This window comes from Osmia bicornis, chromosome 12 (assembly GCF_907164935.1).
Source record: "Osmia bicornis bicornis chromosome 12, iOsmBic2.1, whole genome shotgun sequence".
NCBI lineage: Eukaryota > Metazoa > Arthropoda > Insecta > Hymenoptera > Megachilidae > Osmia > Osmia bicornis.
The window spans coordinates 8,173,259-8,192,031 of NC_060227.1; the positions used below are offsets into that span (position 1 = coordinate 8,173,259).

Below are 18,773 nucleotides of genomic sequence, written 5' to 3' on the forward strand. Positions count from 1 at the left end.
AACAGAGGGCCGCGTACGAAATTAACTCCGTTCGTTTCGCTGAAACAAAGTGGTCCAAGATTCGTTTCTTAAATCTCACGCGAAATCTTTCGTTTCCTCGAAGGAGAGAAACAGCGTCGACGACACGACGGTGACATAAGTTAGGTCGAAAGAAAAAGTAATCGTTTCCCTTTTTCCCTGTAACTGGTTCTATTCTTAGGAGAATGAAAAATTTCCAATGTTATTCAAGAAACGAACGACCGTTGAATTATTCGACTAGCCTTTTATTATATCGACCTGCCGCGAACTTTGACATTGTAAATCAGGGTGCAGGCGTCGGCGAATCGCGTCCCGACGCGACGCCATTAATTTTACTCGAGCACGAAGACGGAGTCCGGTTCCTATTTGCGACCAGGCGAAAAGAAAACGACCGCTTATACGGGGTCGGCATCGTAGAAGGGAAAAGAAACGAGGGTACGTGAACAGGCATCGGCGACGCGGAGTCGCGTGTAAATTTATCTTCGCGAACCGCACACGCGTCTTTCTTCGTCCACCGAACTTTCTACGTGCACCATGTTACATCTGACAAACTCAAATTTTAACGAGCTTCTATGTGTTCGCGGATTAGTATAAATCTTATTCACACGGTTCGATAGTTTTCCTAGTAAAAGCAAAGCAGATGAAATACGCGGTATCGAGTGATCGCGGGCATTTAGAATTTCTCGATTAACGTCGTCGATAACGATCATAGATTACAGCGATTATCGTCGCACCTATAGCTCGCAGACGTTTTCGCGTGTTGGAGAAAAACGATCTTGATCGTTGCATCGCGTCGGCGGAAATGGGGAGTAACAAAGAGGAAAGGAGACGAAACGATCGTTAATGACGCGCGATGAACGCGAATTATCCGGCGTAACTGTAATTTGCGCCTTTTTTTTCCTCTCCTCTTTTCCTCCCCTCTGGCTCCTCCTCGCGATTCGACCGTGTTTAGTTACGTAACGCTTGTGCAATAATTACCGATGTTTAAGCAATCGACCGCCTCCGGCGCTACCGCGCTTATCCCGCCGCGAAAATGAAAAAAGAAAACACGTTCCGTCGCTTCTACCGATCTTTAAAGATCATCTTAATAAATCGCCAATAATTTTCTATATAAGAATGCAAAGATTCTGCGGGTGAATGTATCAGGGAAAAGATAAGCTGATTTTGTTCAGTTTCAACAGCCGTACGAAATCGGCATGTTTCTTTTCCAAGTGTTGTATAGCCGAAGAGTCTCGGAGCGTGCCAAAAATACAGATGAAAACGAGCGAGTCGGCTGAAAGATTTACTGGCCGGCTGACTAACGTCTCCGCGGTTAATGGTTCAATTGTTCGGATCGCTTGGTGAAATTTACTCTCCGCCGGAGTGTATCGTACGAAGAGGAAGAGCAGGCATCCTCTCGCGTGTCGTTGCCGCGTGAATTTCTCGCATCGCATCGGTCGCGTGACAAATTGCCTCGTTAATTCGATCAACGCGATTCAATTCGTTCGCTTTGATCGTGGCTGACTTTCCCGCTAAAACCCTTCTCGCATTCGCGTTTCCATGCGAAACGAATCGTTCCTCGAAACTTTTCTTCGTTCACAAGAACGAAAGACTTTGTTTCGATCTGCACTTGGCAAATATCGGTTTCTCTTTGGCCGATCGCGAGGATAAGGATTTGGCAGCGGGGGGCGCAGGTGCGTAATACAACCTTTACGCTCCGATGGAATTTTGCCAAAGTTACGCAAACGCGTTGCCAACATAAGCGAATATTCAAGTACGATTCGGCTTTGCCAAAACGCGCGAAGAATGGAATCCTCGAGTTTTCAATTATTCGGAATTGAATTGTTCTCGTGTAAAGGCAACTAAATTTAATAATGCATACTTTAGACATAACTATACATCGTGAATGGGTCTACAGTTTCCGTCTGCTCCTGCAAATCCTCTTCATCCTCTTCTTCCTCCTCCATTTCCGCTTCTGCTTCGTAGGATTCCTCTTCTTCGCTCGATTCTTCTAGCACCATATCCTCTACCCCCTCAGGGAAATACTCGTCTATCATTGCCTGAGCTTGCTCGTCGTCTTCGACAACGCAATAAGGCTGGATACTAGCGAACGTCAAGAAAACCTCTTCGCTCATCCTTCGAAGAATCACCACGAAGATCTCGCCTCCCGTTTGGTACTTCATCTTCGACAAGGTTTAATTTTTTGTTCAAACGATAAACGCAAACCGAAGTATTAATCGCGTTGAAGGAAACCTTTTTCTCGAAGTCCTCCGGGCAAGAAGCGATTCGTCTAGCGACGTGCGGTCTGTCGAACTCGAACGCACCGAAATATTCAACCGCATCCGGGAAGAAAGCACAAGCGTCGCGGAGAACTTCGAATTGTTGAAAAGGAAATTTGAAAGCGCAGAAAGGAGGCGGAGGGACTGGTTCGTCGTAAGGGTGCACCATCTCCATGTAGCCGGAGAACAGGGTCGTGTAAACGTGCACTTTGCTTCTGGCCTAAACGAAATTCTCTGGTGAGCCGAAGAACTTTTTGTATTCTTAAAATTTCGAATACGTGGAAGAGTACTTGAGGAGGCACCCAAACCACAGGGTCCACTCTAGGAAAATCCTCCTCGTCCTCGGGATCGGGTTCGTGAACATACACGTATCTGTTCATGTACGAACTATCGTATTGCGGTGGATGAACTTCGCCGATCAACAACGGAGTTTTACTGGTCAATAAATGAATGAGATACTCCTCGACATCGTTGATCGCTCTCGTTGGACATCTTTTCGTTCCTTTAGGACACTCGAAGGGATAAGGTACGGGCCAATCCGGATGAGGTCGTCTACCTTTCAATCTCATCGCCACGGTTACACCGTCCGTTAAACCTGAAGGAGGATGTACGAAGCGAAAGAGAAGATAAGTTTCGAATAGAAAGTTCGAAGGGGCAGGAAGTGGCCGTAGATAGAACACACCTGCGATCAGTTCTTTCGTAATTTCGACGTTGCTCTCGACAAACATCTTTTCGATCATCTCTTCGGTGAGACGTATTCGTTGCTCTTCAAGCACGTCGTAGTTCTGTTTGAACAGAACGTTTATCAGTTCGGTGTACGGGGGGCTTTGGTATTTGTCTCGGCGTCTACCCTCCTCGTCCCTGAAGACCCACGGATAGAAAACCAGAGCCGTCTCTTCCGACATTTCGAACATCATTTGTGCCAGAAACGCCTCGTACTTCTCTTGCCTCTCTGCTTCTTCTTTGGCGAGTCGACGCTGCTCGATCGCTTTTCTTGAAATTTTTCAAACTTTCCAATTTTTCTTTCCGCGGATCGAACTGGAAGAAAATACCTGATTGCTTCTTTTTCCTGCCATTGCGTCTCTTCTTCGGGGGTACGAGTGCTCGGATGCAGCCTCATTTCCGGTTCCTCGTTCTGTTGGGCTCTTCGAATTTCCTGGATCAATAGTTTCTTCAATTTCGGACAGTGCGCGCCGAACATTAGGTGAACCATTTGACCATTCTGAATGAACATCCAGACGGGCTCGCTGTTGCCACGGAATCTCTCGAGATCGGCGATATTATCGTTTTTCACGATCGCGTAGCTGATCGCGTCACCACCGAACTCCAATTTCACGTTTCGTAAGGTGCTGACCATAGCGATACAAGGACCGCACCATTCGGAATAGACGTCAGCTAAAATCAAACCTTCTCGTGCCAGCAATTGGGCCCAGTCTTCCTCTGTCTCTATCTCGGCTTGAAGAGCTACCAATTCTTTCTTCCCAGGTCTGGCCATTTTAGAAACGTCTGATTAATCTTTAACCTCTATCGTGGGATCGTCGAAACTTGAAACTGATTGTGGCTTCGAGTGCCATTCGCAGCTACCTTCAAAGATGTCTATGAAAACTGATCGTAATTTGAATTCGCATTCTTTGTCTCGTTAGAATATTTTTAAAAATTTGGAAATTTGTCCCTTTATCTCGACGATTTTATTTGCACGATCTACACGCCGAGTATCCGTCCGGAGAGTCGGCGACGCACGGTATTTACGATGGAACTTGTGCTTGTTTTTTTCCAATCTTGATCCACAACGTGTAATCCCAGCAGCGACGACGGATGCAAATGACGAGGGCCATATTTAATGACACGAGTTATCTTTGCCGGTAGCCGACGAACGCGGCAAAGGAGAGACCTCGTGTTTCTCGCATCCTGCGGACGTAAAGAGACGAGTGGTGAGAGATCGAGGCCGACGATAAGGTTCGTCGTCGCAACGACGATTCCCTCGTTTAATCTTTCACGTCCCTAATTCGCGGTCTAGCCGTGATAATTAGTCTGCTCGTGATCGTGCAACTACCGCCTCGCCAGTCGATGTAGCGGCGACTTGCTCCAAAATGACTAACGAAGATGCAGAAGCGAGCGTTTCTCCAGGTGAATCATGCCCTGGACATTCAACGTATTTTTTTCCCAACTTTTTCTCAGAAGTCTCCGCTCCGGAACGCTTCCCACGTACGTACGCTCGGTATAGTACGCTTCCACGCTCGAGGCTGAAGCGTCGAAGAGGCGGTGCCTGGCGATCGCGCGAAATGCAAAACGATGATTCAAGTCGGCCGATCGATGCAGGAATTATTCATTTTGCTTCGAGAAAGCTGCGATTGTTTTTTTTTTTTCGTTTCAGATCTTTTCACGCGAATGCGCCGAACGCATCGCGACGAGAATTGTGCAATTTTCTTCTGCAAGCGCGATAAGCGATAATCGGACGCGTCTTTGATGTTGCTCGAAACAGAAGAAACTAATGACGATAATTTTTTTCTCTTCTAATTGCACGCTTGATTTATGATCTTTGCGTAACGTGTTATTACCCGATACAATGTCTTCGAGAAATGTTTAAGCACTTAGCCGAGGTTCTTCAAGGATTTCTTTCAGAAAACAGGAAACGTCACGATTTTCGTTCTCGATAACGTCACATCGTCGCTTCTCAAATTTCGCTTAACACCGCAGACAAATTGAACTCGTATGAACCCAGAAATAAGAAGTGCAACTTTGCGAATTCCCGGTAGTTTTGATGACTCGCTAAAAAATTCAATTTTCTTTCGTGTCTCTTTCTATCTTCCACGTTCTATCTTGCACCTTTTTCCTAGTGTCTTCTTTGTCAAAGTTCATCGATACCACAATCGCGCGTGCGTTTTCAAGCGTTTAGAGGAATTATTTAAAATTATTTATAAACGGCAAGGACGCGTTGACGGTTTGCAAGTAGCAACGATTAGAACGAATCAAGGAAGTAAATACTTCGGTTAAGGAATTCCTAGGAAATCTCCATTTTTCCGCGGTGGCTCTGTTAAATCAAAATCGTCGTCGCGACGTGGTAATTATCTCATCGCGAGAAGACGCGAGTCGGCGGCCTTAATTAGACCAAAGAGAATTTTCCCGCGTGCCCGTGCTCGTAAACATCAATGAAACGACCACGTCAGGATTATGTACGCTGCACATTATGATTGTTACTCTCGGCCACGTACATCGAGCCGTCATTTTCGCGATAACATTTTAGACGTTCTAACGAAAAATAAACGTTCTCGGCGACATCCTAATTAGCCAGCGTGCAGAAACCTCGTTAACCCTTCAATTGAAACGACAGCAGACTGTTGCGCTTTGTATCAATAATCACCGTTAGACAGGGACTAAACACCTTCATTTGCTGAACACCCATTCTTCAACCTTTTCAGCCACGTCAAGGAAGATTTACAACTTTAAGTTGGTCGATGTAACCAACTCTAAGTCGGCGAGATTATTTCTCGCGCGAGTTTCACCCTCGGATCGAGTCAGCAGATGTAACGTTTAGTATTACATCTGTTATGGCATGCAATTATCCGCTGAATCGTTAATTATTTTACCCCGAAGAAATTCGAAAGTTCCCTGTTATTTGAAGCGAGCGACAGCCGTTGGTTTACTGCAAATTTGATAGCGACGCGTTATGGTTGCTTGTTAAATGTAAAAGAGGACACGAGCACCAATGGCGGCGCTATAAAGACAAATAATAGCGAAACAAGCCCAACGAGACCTAACTACGCGTATTTGCATCGGTCATTAAGGAAGAACGAGAAACTCTGCTGTCGGCTTAACAAAAGGACACGCGTTGCTTATCGCGGCTCGTGAAAGCGCGTTTTCTTGCATAACGCCATTCGTCTCTTCTGGTTTCCCTTTTTTCTGCACTCGGCTCGACCGTGTTCCCATTTCGACGTGCGTTACTCCTTCGAACCGTGTATCTTGCAACGTTCAACCGAGCTTTCATAACGATATTCGCTTTCGAATTGATCAAACTCTCGAGAAACCTGATAATCTAATTATCTAATTACCTAAATATCCCTAAGCTCTACGGCCCCGTTCTTTTCGATGGTCAACCCTGTTTGCGTTTTGACGTCAGCGCGGTTATTGATCGTCGAGAAGATCCTTAACTCCGTGCGAGCAAAAGGACTGCGTACATTCTCTGCGTATAATTTATCAAAAGTGCAAAGAACAAAGCTCTTCGACCCTGCAACGATTCTGCATCTATTAGAAAGATTACTTGCTCGTCGTTCGCGATTAGTGTCACGTTCTTGGAAAATGTACATTCATTAATCCCGTCTGATGGCGAGGGATGGAGGGAGTGAAAAAATGGTCGCGAATCGATTTCGCGAGGCTGCGATAGCTCGCAGACCTTCGACGACCGCCCACTCTGCTCGACGCTCACGATCGTAAAACTTAGCAAAATCGCGACGTGATTCATTATTAATGCCGCCATTTCGTAGCGGACTAAGGTGCAGCCACTTGCTTGCACATTTATCTTCGCGATGACGAGTTTCTGGAAGAAACGTTCCACCGACGGTCGATCGGCTCCGAGAAACATCGTTCACCTGGATATCCTTTCCTTCACCGAATAGAACTTCTGTGAATGGAAACGCATCTTTCGTATGTTTTTTCTTCGATATTATTCAGAAACGAGGATTTGCTTTTCTGACTTTCTTTAGCGAATAATTCAGAGAACAAGAGTGTCTACGCGGTTTCTGTCTAAAAACATACAGACTTGCTTTTCCTGCGGGCAATTTCTCCGCGGGTACGTTGCCGATCGTCGCGTACGAAAGCAGGGGCCATTTTCTTTTACTCGGCCAGAAGCCGAGAAACGGGGGATTCCAAGTAACGAAGCTGAGACTTTCCTCGTTTCTCTGAGCAAGTATGTAGAAGTACGGCAAATCGTGTCAAGCGTGCATCGCACGACAATCGCGAGCCTCTGACTCATGCACGCTTTCGATTAGGCTCTCCCTACGCTACTTATAGCGTCGTGCCAAGATTATTAATGCGCTTTGTACGCCACGGGGACATAAACAAATACCGGACACTTCAGTCCGTTCAGAGTGACGCGATAATGATTAGAGGATCGTTAATTGCAGAAGGAAGATTTGCATCGAGCATCGCGCGCATCGTTGACTGCAATTATTTCCACGTGTCGTTGCTTGATGAATGCTTCGGATTTTTCTTTTCATTCTTCCAGGGTCAATTTCTTTCACTTTGCATCGTGCAGCGAGAAACGTATATCGATTTACAGCGAAACGAGAGAGAATTCCATAGATTCGTTACGAATTCAGTGGTACGAGTCAACGAAAGACGAGCCGCAACTTTTATTTATTTTTCCTCGTTGCTCCGCTTGAAAAGCAATCTCGAGCAGTCGCCAGAAACCGGAAAAGCGTCGTCCTTTGCGCGTTTTCTTTTTCCGCGATGCTAGGCGACGCGTTTACACGCAATCGTAATTAACCTGAATCACCTCGCGATCACGAAGCCCACGCTCACCGACTAAGCGACGCCGTTGGTTCGTTACGAGAGGGAAGATGAAGCAGACATGCAGATCGTGTTTTTCTATTATGATTCCGTTCGCGTATTCTAGGTCGAACAAACGCGAGACACGACGCTTTTCGAGGAATCGTCGCGGTTCATCGTCGACCCAGTTCCCATGTCACGCTCTCCTTACCAGTTTCCAGAAAATTTGTAATCGCACACTCGTCGCGCGTTCTGAATTTCATTTAAAAACTCTGAATAGATAAACATTCTCGTAACAATCGCGTTTCTCTAAAGCGAGTACCAGAGGGAACAAGAACACACAGATCGTTCGTTCTTGTCTCCAGCAGGAAATTAATGGAGCCCCTTAGAGGATCCTTTGTTCCTATCTAGTTTCTCGATTGAGCAATAAGAAGCACGAGCCAGCCAGTCGACTGGTTCGCGAATTTCTGCTGCTGCTGCTGCTGTTCACGTGGATTGCACACCGCCACGAGGTCCAGCACTTTCATAATTAACTAGCGTAATTTATCTGACCATGTAAGAAGAATAATGAGTAAGCCTGGCAGAAGGGAACGTCGTTTCTACGCTTGATTAATTCGTAAGTTAAATCCTACGACGGGGGTTCACTCGTTTCTAGACAAAAGGATGACGAATACGTATCAGCTGCAAGGAAAATTCACCTATCCTCTCTTACAAAACCAATAAACTAATGTTTCTCTCTGTAAGAATAATAAGAAAAAAGAAGGTTTAATTTGTACGATCATTGCGGATTCTATTTTGAAACGTTCGCATAAACGTTCGTTTTCCCATTTCTTGTTGCCGCCGTTCCGTCGTCTTTTCCGTGACGAATCTCGCTTGAAATCGCGGATTATTCCTACACGGCGATAGCGTGCACGATTTATGAGCTATTAATGGGATCCGGAAGTAATCTGTCTTCTCTGTTAGACGTTCCCCGACGACTGAAATTAATTATCCTTAACCCCGTATCTTTATCGACGATTCGCAAGCAACCGGTAGTCTCGGTACCCGATTGAAATTACACGATAATTATAGTGTCGGCTTTTATTTTCACCTTTGATCGCTTAGAAATTGATAGTGAATTAAAGCGCGCTCGATTATTACGTTCGCGAAGTTCATTAGCAACGCGGCGGTCTTTGATGAGATAAAAGATGCGTTATCAAAAACGTACCCGTACAGAATTCTGTGTAACCGTACGGAAAACAAGTTGCCACGGTGAATATTTTTTTTCATGTCAGGTTCGAATGGAAACCGTGAAAGGAGTATGTACGCGTGCGAAGGAACGGGTGTGGGTTTCGGTATGCGGCGTGAAATTAGTCGACTATTTGTCATCCTCAAGCTATATTTCGTGCTCATGAATATTCGATCGCGACGAACGACGGCCGATGCCCCAACGACTCTGATATCTTAAATCTTCTCGGTAATCGGCTGCTTTCAGGATTTATAAATATCGCGGTCGCGTGGGTCGCCTTCGTTTTTCTTCCTTTTATTCGAAAACACCTAGCACTTCGATGAAACCAAAGATTCGATTATTAAGGTAATCGAAATTTTCGCACGATTCGGATGCTCGAAATCGCGCGGCGAGCAAGGTGGTTTCCGGTATCGAGTGCAGAGAAGCCGTTTAAGTATAATCGTCGGAAACATCAATTCCCATCAAAGCGTAGGAGACGCATAGTAACACCCACTAGAGCTACCATTCGTTTCTTACGATTGTTGGCATCTCGGTAAGGTGTGTGTAAGGTCAGAGTGCAGTACGCTACTTCCTCCCATTATTGTAAAACACTGGCTTCTAATTAATTGCGAACGTCCTTCGAAGAGGATGCACGATAAAAAGATGATTCCTTGTAATTTTAGGTTCTTTCCTTATCCCTGATTCTCACGAGATACGGAGAATCTTTCGAAATGATGATACAGGCATGGTAAATTTATTAGGTGCAAGAACGAGCTTAAGATCCGTAATAAATAATTGATCGATCTCCATATTATAAAACATAGAACATAAGGAATCCTGTTCAACGAATGAATAATCGTTTACAAAAAGAAATACCGTTCCTCCCGATCGTTTAACTAATTAGTAAAGAATTATCTTATTAACGTATTCACAATAGCCTATGATTTTCTTAATTCCTAGTTTCCTTGGTCAACAGCTTCGGAAGTCTATAATTCTCATCGATAGCTGATAAGCTATCATTTTCATGCAATTTTCTCAAACGTTATTGCACGCTTATTCAAATCTTTTCTTGGTATAATCACTGATAGATAGAGAAATGCATCATTTTTATTTGCCACTTGCGATGTTAATTAAAATTTCATTAATCAATATTTATCACACCTCTTACATCTCGTAAGTTTCCGTCGACAAGTTCCTAACAATTTACTTAATCTTTTACGAAAATCAACGTTTCGTTTGAAAGATGTCTCTTCAGGGGATTAAACGTTCAACGGAATTGAATTAATCGTATTTCCCGGAAGGAGGATATTCGCGTCGTTCCGCAAACCTGGAAGTGCAAATAAGCAACAGGAGCATCGATGAAGTTACAAAGGACGGTGGTCCAGAATGGCGTTGCTCGAAAGGACATCCGGCAAAGGTGGCAGCAAGATATTCGGCAAATAAATCATTCCACCTTCGTAAATCTCAGTGTCGGCCAAGAATCGGACTATTATTAACAGCACCACCGTGTCTCGTTACATCGACGAACTTTATTTATGATGTTAACGCCTTAAAACAGCCTGCAAAGAGGAATTCCTTTCGGCTTTTTCCCTTTCGACTCTATCGAAAATCATCCTTGATGTTTTCCCTTCTGTTTTTTTTTCTTAGGGTCAGAGTTGCTCGGTTCACAAAGCTTTCTGATGACAACGCCATTGCGTAACAACGCGACAATTGAGCGAGATCATGAATTATGACAACGTCAACGAAATCGAGGCCAGACATCAATTTCGTGTTCGCAGAACGCGTTCTAATTGCAAGACAAACACGACGCGTTTCAGACGATGTGACACATGATCATTGTTGAAAAGGAATCGCGATAAAACGGGGGGAAGGAAAAATTAGCTTTATTGTCAGGTTTAATTTGCGCTGTATTCAACGATAACTTTCTGATCTTGACGAATTCATTCGAAACGTCGAGATTCAAGGACCCGATATTAATGATCAACAACAAACGCATCGAAAATGGAAGCGTTAAAATGAATTCGTAGAAAATGGAAATCTAAAGTTTGGTAACTTCTTGGTAAAAGAAATTCCGACGAGAAGCTTGAAAGAGTGTTTAATTCTTGGTAAAGTGTGTCACTATGGACGACAAAGTTCCCAGTTCCTCTCGAGTGTGGCTGATTGTGAAACTTTATTTATGACCTTGCCAGCAGATGCTGCCCGTAGGTGTACGGTCCAGCAGCAACGGTAAATTGCAACGAGAGTGCACCGGTGTTCATTGTTGCAGCAACAACAATACCGGCTCGAGCCATGTGTCCTTGCATCGTGTGACAGAGAGAAATAAAAATCAGAATAGCAGCATTCGACATCGAAATTGTTAACCTTAATAACGAGCCGCTAATCATTCGCTAATTAAGCGCGAGGAGATAAAATAACGCGAGAAAGCTATTTCAGAATTTTCATTTTGTTTCGGAGACACTTTATACAACGCCAGTTGATTGGACTTACATGTGTTACACGTTGAAATCATTGTAGAAAAATACTTGTATATTTGCATAAACTTGCTACGTCTACTGATTATAAACAGGAGAAGCGTGTCTGGTATCAGTCCAGGCGTCAATGTAATTGGGTCACGGTGGTGGGTGTACAAAAGCTAGTGATTAAGGTTAATACCGTTAAATCCTGGTTATTTACTTTTCCTTTTTCGAGTGTCTCCGCTGATTCACGCCTCGTGTCGCGAGAATGCGATTAAAGAAACGTCTCGTTCAAAATTTCCTCGGTCAATCTTCTCGCGGACGTTGATAAATAGTAATAGCACATAACGACAAGAGACAAGTACTTATTTACATATTAATAGAGAACATTTACCGCTTCGATTCGAAGACCTTCGATTAGCAGGAATGCAAATTGAGAATTGCTGTGGTAATCAAACTGAATATCCATGAAACTCGTGCTATTTTCCATTGTGAAATTTCGTATCAACCGTATCAAGGTTATTGAACCGGGCATCGATGAATTTCGAAAACCCGGGGTCGAAATACCGCGAATCATCGCGTTTGCGAAATCGTCTAGTCGAAAAAGCACGCGTTCCTCGATCTTTAACTATGGAAATTTCACGAATACCATTCCTGACTATAACTTCCTCTTATTTATGTAGGAAGCAAAGTATGCAAAGGTGTACAACGAGTACGAAGCACGTATTGAATTAATGAGTAACTGGAACCGAATGTCTGTAAATCAACAAAAGGTGTTGAAAGGAACGTACGAAGAGAAGAAACACGAGGATCGAAGGCAAATTAACGCGTTAAACGATCAAGATTTCGAATCGATCTTCAACATTTCCAATTGATCAGATAAACAAAGTATTCTTCTAAACGATGGATTAATTTGAATTTCGTTTTATAAATAGCGACTGCGGATCGGATTTAGAGAAAACCTATGCGCCAACAACGATCCTCCGTGTGTTTCATGTATGAAACACGTTGCATAACGCGACGCTTCAAGGTTTGTGTTACGCTTTTGCTTGGACGCTCGTTAGCGTACGAGAACAAAGCGAACAACGGAGTTCAGACGGCCATTTCCGGCCTGTAACGCGTCCCCTGTCAGCCTTTTGTTCGTTTCCTTTTTTTTTTTTCTTTTTTCACTGGACACGCGTAATTTATAACTAATTCTCGCGGTATTGTTCGTCGCGTTTCAACGATCTGCCTATCGAAACAACGAGACGATCCATCGCATTGTGATGTTGAACGAGCGATTTAACGATGAATACACGTTTTCAGTCTCTTTGCTGCTGATTCTCCCGCTCGTGACCGTTTCGGTGCTAGAAGTATTCGCGATATGTTTCAGCGTAGGTCGGCTCGCAGAAATACGAACGGCCACTTAATAACTATAAAATTATGTATTTATTGCATAAGCGAGAGCACCGATACGACGTGGCTTCAAAGACCTTTAACTGACTAAATGGCACCTCGTATTAGCCCACTTTGTGCCACCTTTAAACCTCGTAAACGTCCATTAGATATTACGCACGTAATACGGTATCTGACGACGTGGGCTGAGAATGCGGGAGAAGGAGACGTGCCTCTGGCATTGTCTACATAAACGATGCTACGACGATTTCGTTGTAGATCACCCATAAAAATCATATCGTCGAACCGACGCGACGCGACGATCGCGTCGGATAGACGTTCGCGCTGGAAATTAAAACTATTCGAACAGGTGAAATAGTTGCAGGTTTGTCGAGGATGTTTGACTAATCAACTAGCTTCCACTTTCGATCGTTAATTTCGTTTCGAACAACGGACGGATAATCGCGCTTTCTCGGCTGGAAACGCGTTATTTACCGAGTTATTATGCAAAACAGCGAGACACGCGTCGAATGGAAAATACTCTGTTTAAGTAAACGAAACGCATTCCTACACGGTAGCTCGCAATCGATGCGACGCGATAATTATCCTGGATAACCTCGTCGGCGCGAGAATACCCGAGTTTATATCAAGATCCTCGGCTTCGGGTCTATTTCAATACTCTTAATGAGCGACGACATTTGCATATACTTATTAAACAGAATGGATTTCTGCGAGTTTCACGTTCGAACGCGACGAATTCGGAGAAACGAATCTGCGAGAGTATAAAATGCAAGCGCCGCTTTATATTTCATTTAATTCTTTGATTTTTTATAATTTATACAAATATTTTCTTCTATAATTAATATTTCATAATTTTTATACGCCGTTTCGGTTTCATTGGATGTGCGAAATTTTGATTGCGAATCGACGGCCTCGCGGCGCGTTATGCAATTCTCAAGGAGGCAGATATTTCAGAACGATCTTAAACGAGATGTCTATCTTCATCGCAACGAATCAACATTTTTTCACCCAACGGTACGTGCGATCTCCGAAACCTTTTAACAATTTTCGAGGCCACCAATCGAACATTTTCTCGCGTATTCGCGGCTGTATTAATTCGGACCGCTGTCCTCGATACGACATCGCGCTTCTCCTCGTTTTATCGAATTCTCGTAACGAATTTAACTTCTCGGAATAAAATTTGATGGCGAATCGTCTGACGCAAGCGGAGACAATCGCAAGAAAACTAACGAGACGTTTATGAATCATGCTCGCCGCTTTTCCTCGTTACAAGGGAATTGACATTTTTTCGAGCGGCTCTCTCTGATGTTTCACGAGGCTCATCAAGCTGAAAACGATGGGCGAATCCGGGACCAGGGGACGGCTGCATCACCGTTTAATTGGACGATGCAAGGGGAAACGAGGTCGGCTGGTAATGAACGTAAAAAGAGAAATTCGGGTCGGCATTGTACCTCGCTTTGTCAAAATAACAGCAAATAGAGCCGAGTTTCTGCAATTTCAGCTCTTAGTTTACTCGTCGAGAGAAAAGAACGGAAAGATTCCTGCCGATTTTATCAGGCGACGAGTAACTTGGCAACACATCGAAAAGTGAATTTTACGATTCGATCGAGCCGGTTGAGCAACCGCGAACGGTAGTCGCGGTTCGAATTTCACGACTGCGAAAACCACGTAAAGTCAGCCTCCTGGTCACAAGCTATACGAGGGAATAAAGCATTTTTACGATCGCGCCTTGTCGACGCCGCGAGGACAAAATACTCGTAACGGTGCTCGTGAAATACGCGAAAAATCGTCGTGACGTTTGTTTGGAAAGAGAGGAGAATTTTGAAATCAGCGAAGAGCGCAATTAATAGGTGGTAGGGAAGGTGGTGGATGGTTCGGAATTAGACTTGCAAAACATCCACCGTGTCAGACGGTGCGTGTGCAACAGGCCCGCTTCTATTACCAAGTCAGATTCCAGAATGGAGGCTCGGTTATCGCGGAAAATCGTTCGGTTTATTTCCATCGTGCCGAGGATTTTCCAGCGGGAAAATAATCTGGATCGGTGATAAACTCGTTATTCCGAGAATTAGGACTCTATTTTCGCGGCGAACTACCGTGCTTCGATAAATAAGCGAAATTTCGCCTTGTACTTTGCGTTCTTCCATTATAGTCGAGGATAGATGCTCGAACCTCAAGGTAATTGCGCGTCAGGGGGTGAATCTAGAATCTAACAGGCTAAATACGAGAATTTTCTTCTGAAATAAAGAATTTCACTCGAGTATCACGTGTTTTCGTTGTGGCCAAGTTTATTCAATGACGAGGACGAGGTCTCTCCTCAAACATACAATCTTAATCCTTATTTATTCAAAAACAAAGCTTTCTAGTTTAGACAGGTTTCTATCTAACAGAGTTGAAGCTATTTGAACGAGACAGAATCTAAAATAAATATTTTTCTCGATTCTATCCCAGCTGTCTACAGAAGTTAATCTTTAGTGTCCCTAATCCATCGAGAGGAGACAACTTGAACCGGAAGCTGTAACGGTGCAGTTCACGGCCCACGTGCGAAAAGTTCCCTCGAATGTCGCAATCGAGAAGTCGAAAGAGTAACGGTGGAAGCGGTCGTTGAAGTCGCCCTTTAAATAGACGGAGCCGCCTTTTCTCGTCGTGGGACGCCGTCTATTTCAAGACTACTCGCAGTCTCGAAATAAAATCCATGATTCATGCCCCTTTGTTTGGTGTAGGTGGCCGGCAACAACACGCGATTCCCTCTATCGTGGCACGGTTATGCATTCGCGTACACGTGTTTCCGGTATGTACATAACCAGCAACAATAAGGAACTCGGTCAGACGATGCTCGCGGTAAAAGGATCAAACATCCTTCGGAGATCCTATTTTACCGCGAAGTTAATTTACACGAGCCTAGCATTATTCGAAGCGATACCTATTTCTTAAGTCCGAGTTGTGCCCGGTTATTGAACGCATTCGATACGATCGATCTTGCGTTCACTATTTCCATATGCATCGATATTAAGGTGACACCCCCTAAGCCTATCTAAAGGAAAGAAAAGTCGGGGGAACCGGTTGGAACGATCGAAAAAAATGACACGTGCGCAACGCACGACTGTCGCTTAATTACAATGCAGATTGTACAGGATCGGTCCCGCTTGCAATCGCGATTGCATAGAATGCATTCTACTTTCTGAAACGAATTTTCAACAGTTTTACCGTTCAAGTGAAATATAATATCGCGAACGATGTCTGACTAATCCCGGAAACGTTTCGTTTGCTTTCGACCGATCACTTCCGGCGACGGGCCAGCTCGTGTTTTCGTCAAACGCGGCCGATAATCCTAGGAGCGACGACCTTTTTTATCACCCCGAGGAGCAAAGTTTAATCGCTATCTTGGCTCCAGTTCGAAAGAAGAGAGATAAAGATCGTTTCGATAGGGAAAATCGAGGAGGAATCGCGTTTAAATCGCGTCCGGTCGCCCACGCGATTCGCGTGTCGCGAAGTAAAGGCAAGCAAAGCGACGCGACGGAAAGAGAAAGAGAACGGTGTACACGTTTTCATTCATGCGCGACCCACTGAAATTTCATTCAACGATCGGGCTTTGCAACGAACCTTCAATAATACCGGTCTGCCTTTCTCTTCTGCCCTCGGAACCTGTCGCCGCGAACGGGTTTCACTGATTTTCCTCGTTAAATCTCGTTGACACGCATTTTACGCTCGAATTCAGACACCCGACGTCGTTCGAAACGTTTTCAACCAACGGTTCATTCATCGGAATCAAAGGAAAGATCGTTAGAATCTCTTCGAACGTTCATAGATGAAACGTTATGTGAAAGAAGGCTGCGGTGTTGAAAATTTTCTATTAGAACGCGAAATTCGAACGATCATTAGGAGAAATCGCGAAACACCAGTCGATTTCTCGTTTCTCGAGCCGGAGCTGACTCAACGCACGTTCCCCGTGTGCAAAGATAAGCCAGTAGAAATGGATTAATATGGTGCAACGTGCACCGTGTCCTGTTACCAAACAACCGGTCACCGATAATGCAACAGTATTCTAAAACGAACCGCAGACGGTCGTGGTTCTTAATCAACGGGACTATAAATACGAGGTCTTTTATTTGGACCCGTTGTAATTTACGCAAAGCGCATTACGTGCGAAACAACTGGTACTTGTTCGATTTCCACGGCAACGATACGATCGAACGATGGAATGCCAGGAATTTCCTGATTGTGAAACCGAACGCGATGGAAGATCCGCGAACGCGATACCCCCGAGTTCCGCTAAAAAGAAGAGTCACTTTGCCACCGATAAATCAGATCGTATCGGCTGTCGAACAGATTGCAATGATGTAACAGCGAGGGACAGTCTGGTCGAGGACCATCTTCGCTTATCCTCTTGTTAGCGGCACGAGCGAGAAATGAAGTCGTAACACTCGAACAACACTCCAAGGAATCCATGTTTTTCCTTACATCACCGTTTATGCAACCGATGGCAATCGGAAACAAACGATCCGATGATGCTTTCGTAATCGCAAATTCAAGATTCTTTCGAGTCTAACTCGAAAATGGAAAATTGTTAGAAAAATTGTGTGGGATCGATTCTAAACGATCCACAAGATACGCAGCGAGAAAATGACTCGACTATTGTTAGAGTCTAATACAAAGATATTACGCGGTAACCCCGCGGGAATGCATTAGTTGATAGAAGCCAGCCTCGATTCTTATAAATAATTCAACGCGAAGCGAGCGGATCTTTTATAGTTTAAGGTGGAAAAGAAGACTCGGCTGACAAGTGGTGGAAAATAAAAATAGTGCCGCTCTCAGTCGGCCAAGGCTGCGGCTCGTGGGTGGATGCACAAATCAGATTTTTGATTGATCTTTCATTATCTATCAACGTCGCGTTAATCGTTCTGGCTGGTGGAACAAAGACTGGACGCCTGGTAACTCATTTTCCAACAGTGAGAGGTGCAATCGTTTCCCATTATTTTCAATGATATTTTCACTTCTTTCCGAAGTAAATAAAATGAAAATACGATGCTGTGTCAAGGCTAAACGATTGCCGAGTGTGGGCGAAGAAGCACACCGTTGCACCGACTGGAAAACACGTCAGATCGAACGTTCGAATGATACACTAGCCGTCAGGCTAGCTCGATTAGCATAATATTGACTACGATTTAGAATCGACCGATCGTTGATTCGGTCGACGACGCAATTGCTGGACTACGTTCGACTATTCCTTGCCTGATTATAGTCACGCATTTTCCACTTGCCGTCACGCCACTTTAAGCGGACGGAATTCACAGAAACCGTTCGAGGGGAATAATTGAACTTACCGAGATTAAAACAGGTCACGGAGGACGTTAGAATATCAAAGCAGGAATAGTCGACGAGTGGAGGCGTTAAGGACATTCCAAGGTCAACAGTGTTTCTGCAAACAACACTCGACACGCATCTAACATGTCCTCCAGACAATTATTTTTCTGTTTCGCTTTAAATATAACTGCCAGCTGCACGAATGCAACGAAATACAAATGGTTAGTTGTACGCTATGGAATGTTCGATTACGCAGCTGAAACGAGACAAGAAACACGCGAAAGAGCATTATCCTCGAGTTACAAATGCGAAACGTTCTGATAAGCAGCTTGCAGACGCGAACGACACCGATAGTTCTCGAGCAAAGGTGAAAGGAAACTGGATTTAAGCTTGTACAGAATGGAACCGGTTTCGATTCGTTTCGAACCATCGGAAAGAAGTTTCCCGAAAGGAAATGGGTGTACGAATAACAAAGAACCAGCATGGTGGCTCGGATTAATTTTAACCCCCATGGCGAGGGGTTCATTTGCATTTTTTTAATTTGGCAGTTTTAATATTAATTTTAATATGATTAATGCAGAAGATGTATTTAAAGAAAGGATGGACGTACCAGTCGGTTTCTGTAATCCAAGGAAACATCGTGCCCCGAGCTTCGAC

At 44.3% G+C, this 18,773-nt stretch overlaps 2 protein-coding genes across 3 annotated transcripts in view; both read right to left on the minus strand.

Moving 5' to 3' along the window:
* LOC114879123 (NAD(+) hydrolase sarm1) overlaps positions 1-18,773 on the minus strand; it is a 62,259-nt gene that overhangs the window by 34,892 nt on the left and 8,594 nt on the right. The gene's annotated exons all lie outside the window — the stretch shown is intronic.
* LOC114879127 lies at positions 1,121-18,771 on the minus strand. The gene is made up of 6 exons (XM_029193733.2): positions 18,727-18,771; positions 3,329-4,184; positions 2,959-3,269; positions 2,567-2,871; positions 2,251-2,496; positions 1,121-2,180 (listed from the first exon to the last, which is right to left on the minus strand). Exons 2-6 carry the CDS (start codon positions 3,769-3,771, stop codon positions 1,881-1,883), a joined length of 1,605 nt encoding a protein of 534 aa, XP_029049566.2. The 5' UTR covers positions 3,772-4,184; positions 18,727-18,771; the 3' UTR covers positions 1,121-1,880.

What these genes read in the sequence shown, in the direction of transcription:
- LOC114879127 (XM_029193733.2), bottom strand. Translation starts at nt 3,771, where the DNA reads ATGGCCAGACCTGGGAAGAAAGAATTGGTAGCTCTTCAAGCCGAGATA. An exon ending in CAGGAAAAAGAAGCAATCAG is followed by an intron (nt 3,270 to 3,328) that starts GTATTTTCTTCC and finishes AAAAATTTCAAG; the next exon opens with AAAAGCGATCGAGCAGCGTC. An exon ending in CGGAGGACTTCGAGAAAAAG is followed by an intron (nt 2,181 to 2,250) that starts GTTTCCTTCAAC and finishes ACCTTGTCGAAG; the next exon opens with ATGAAGTACCAAACGGGAGG.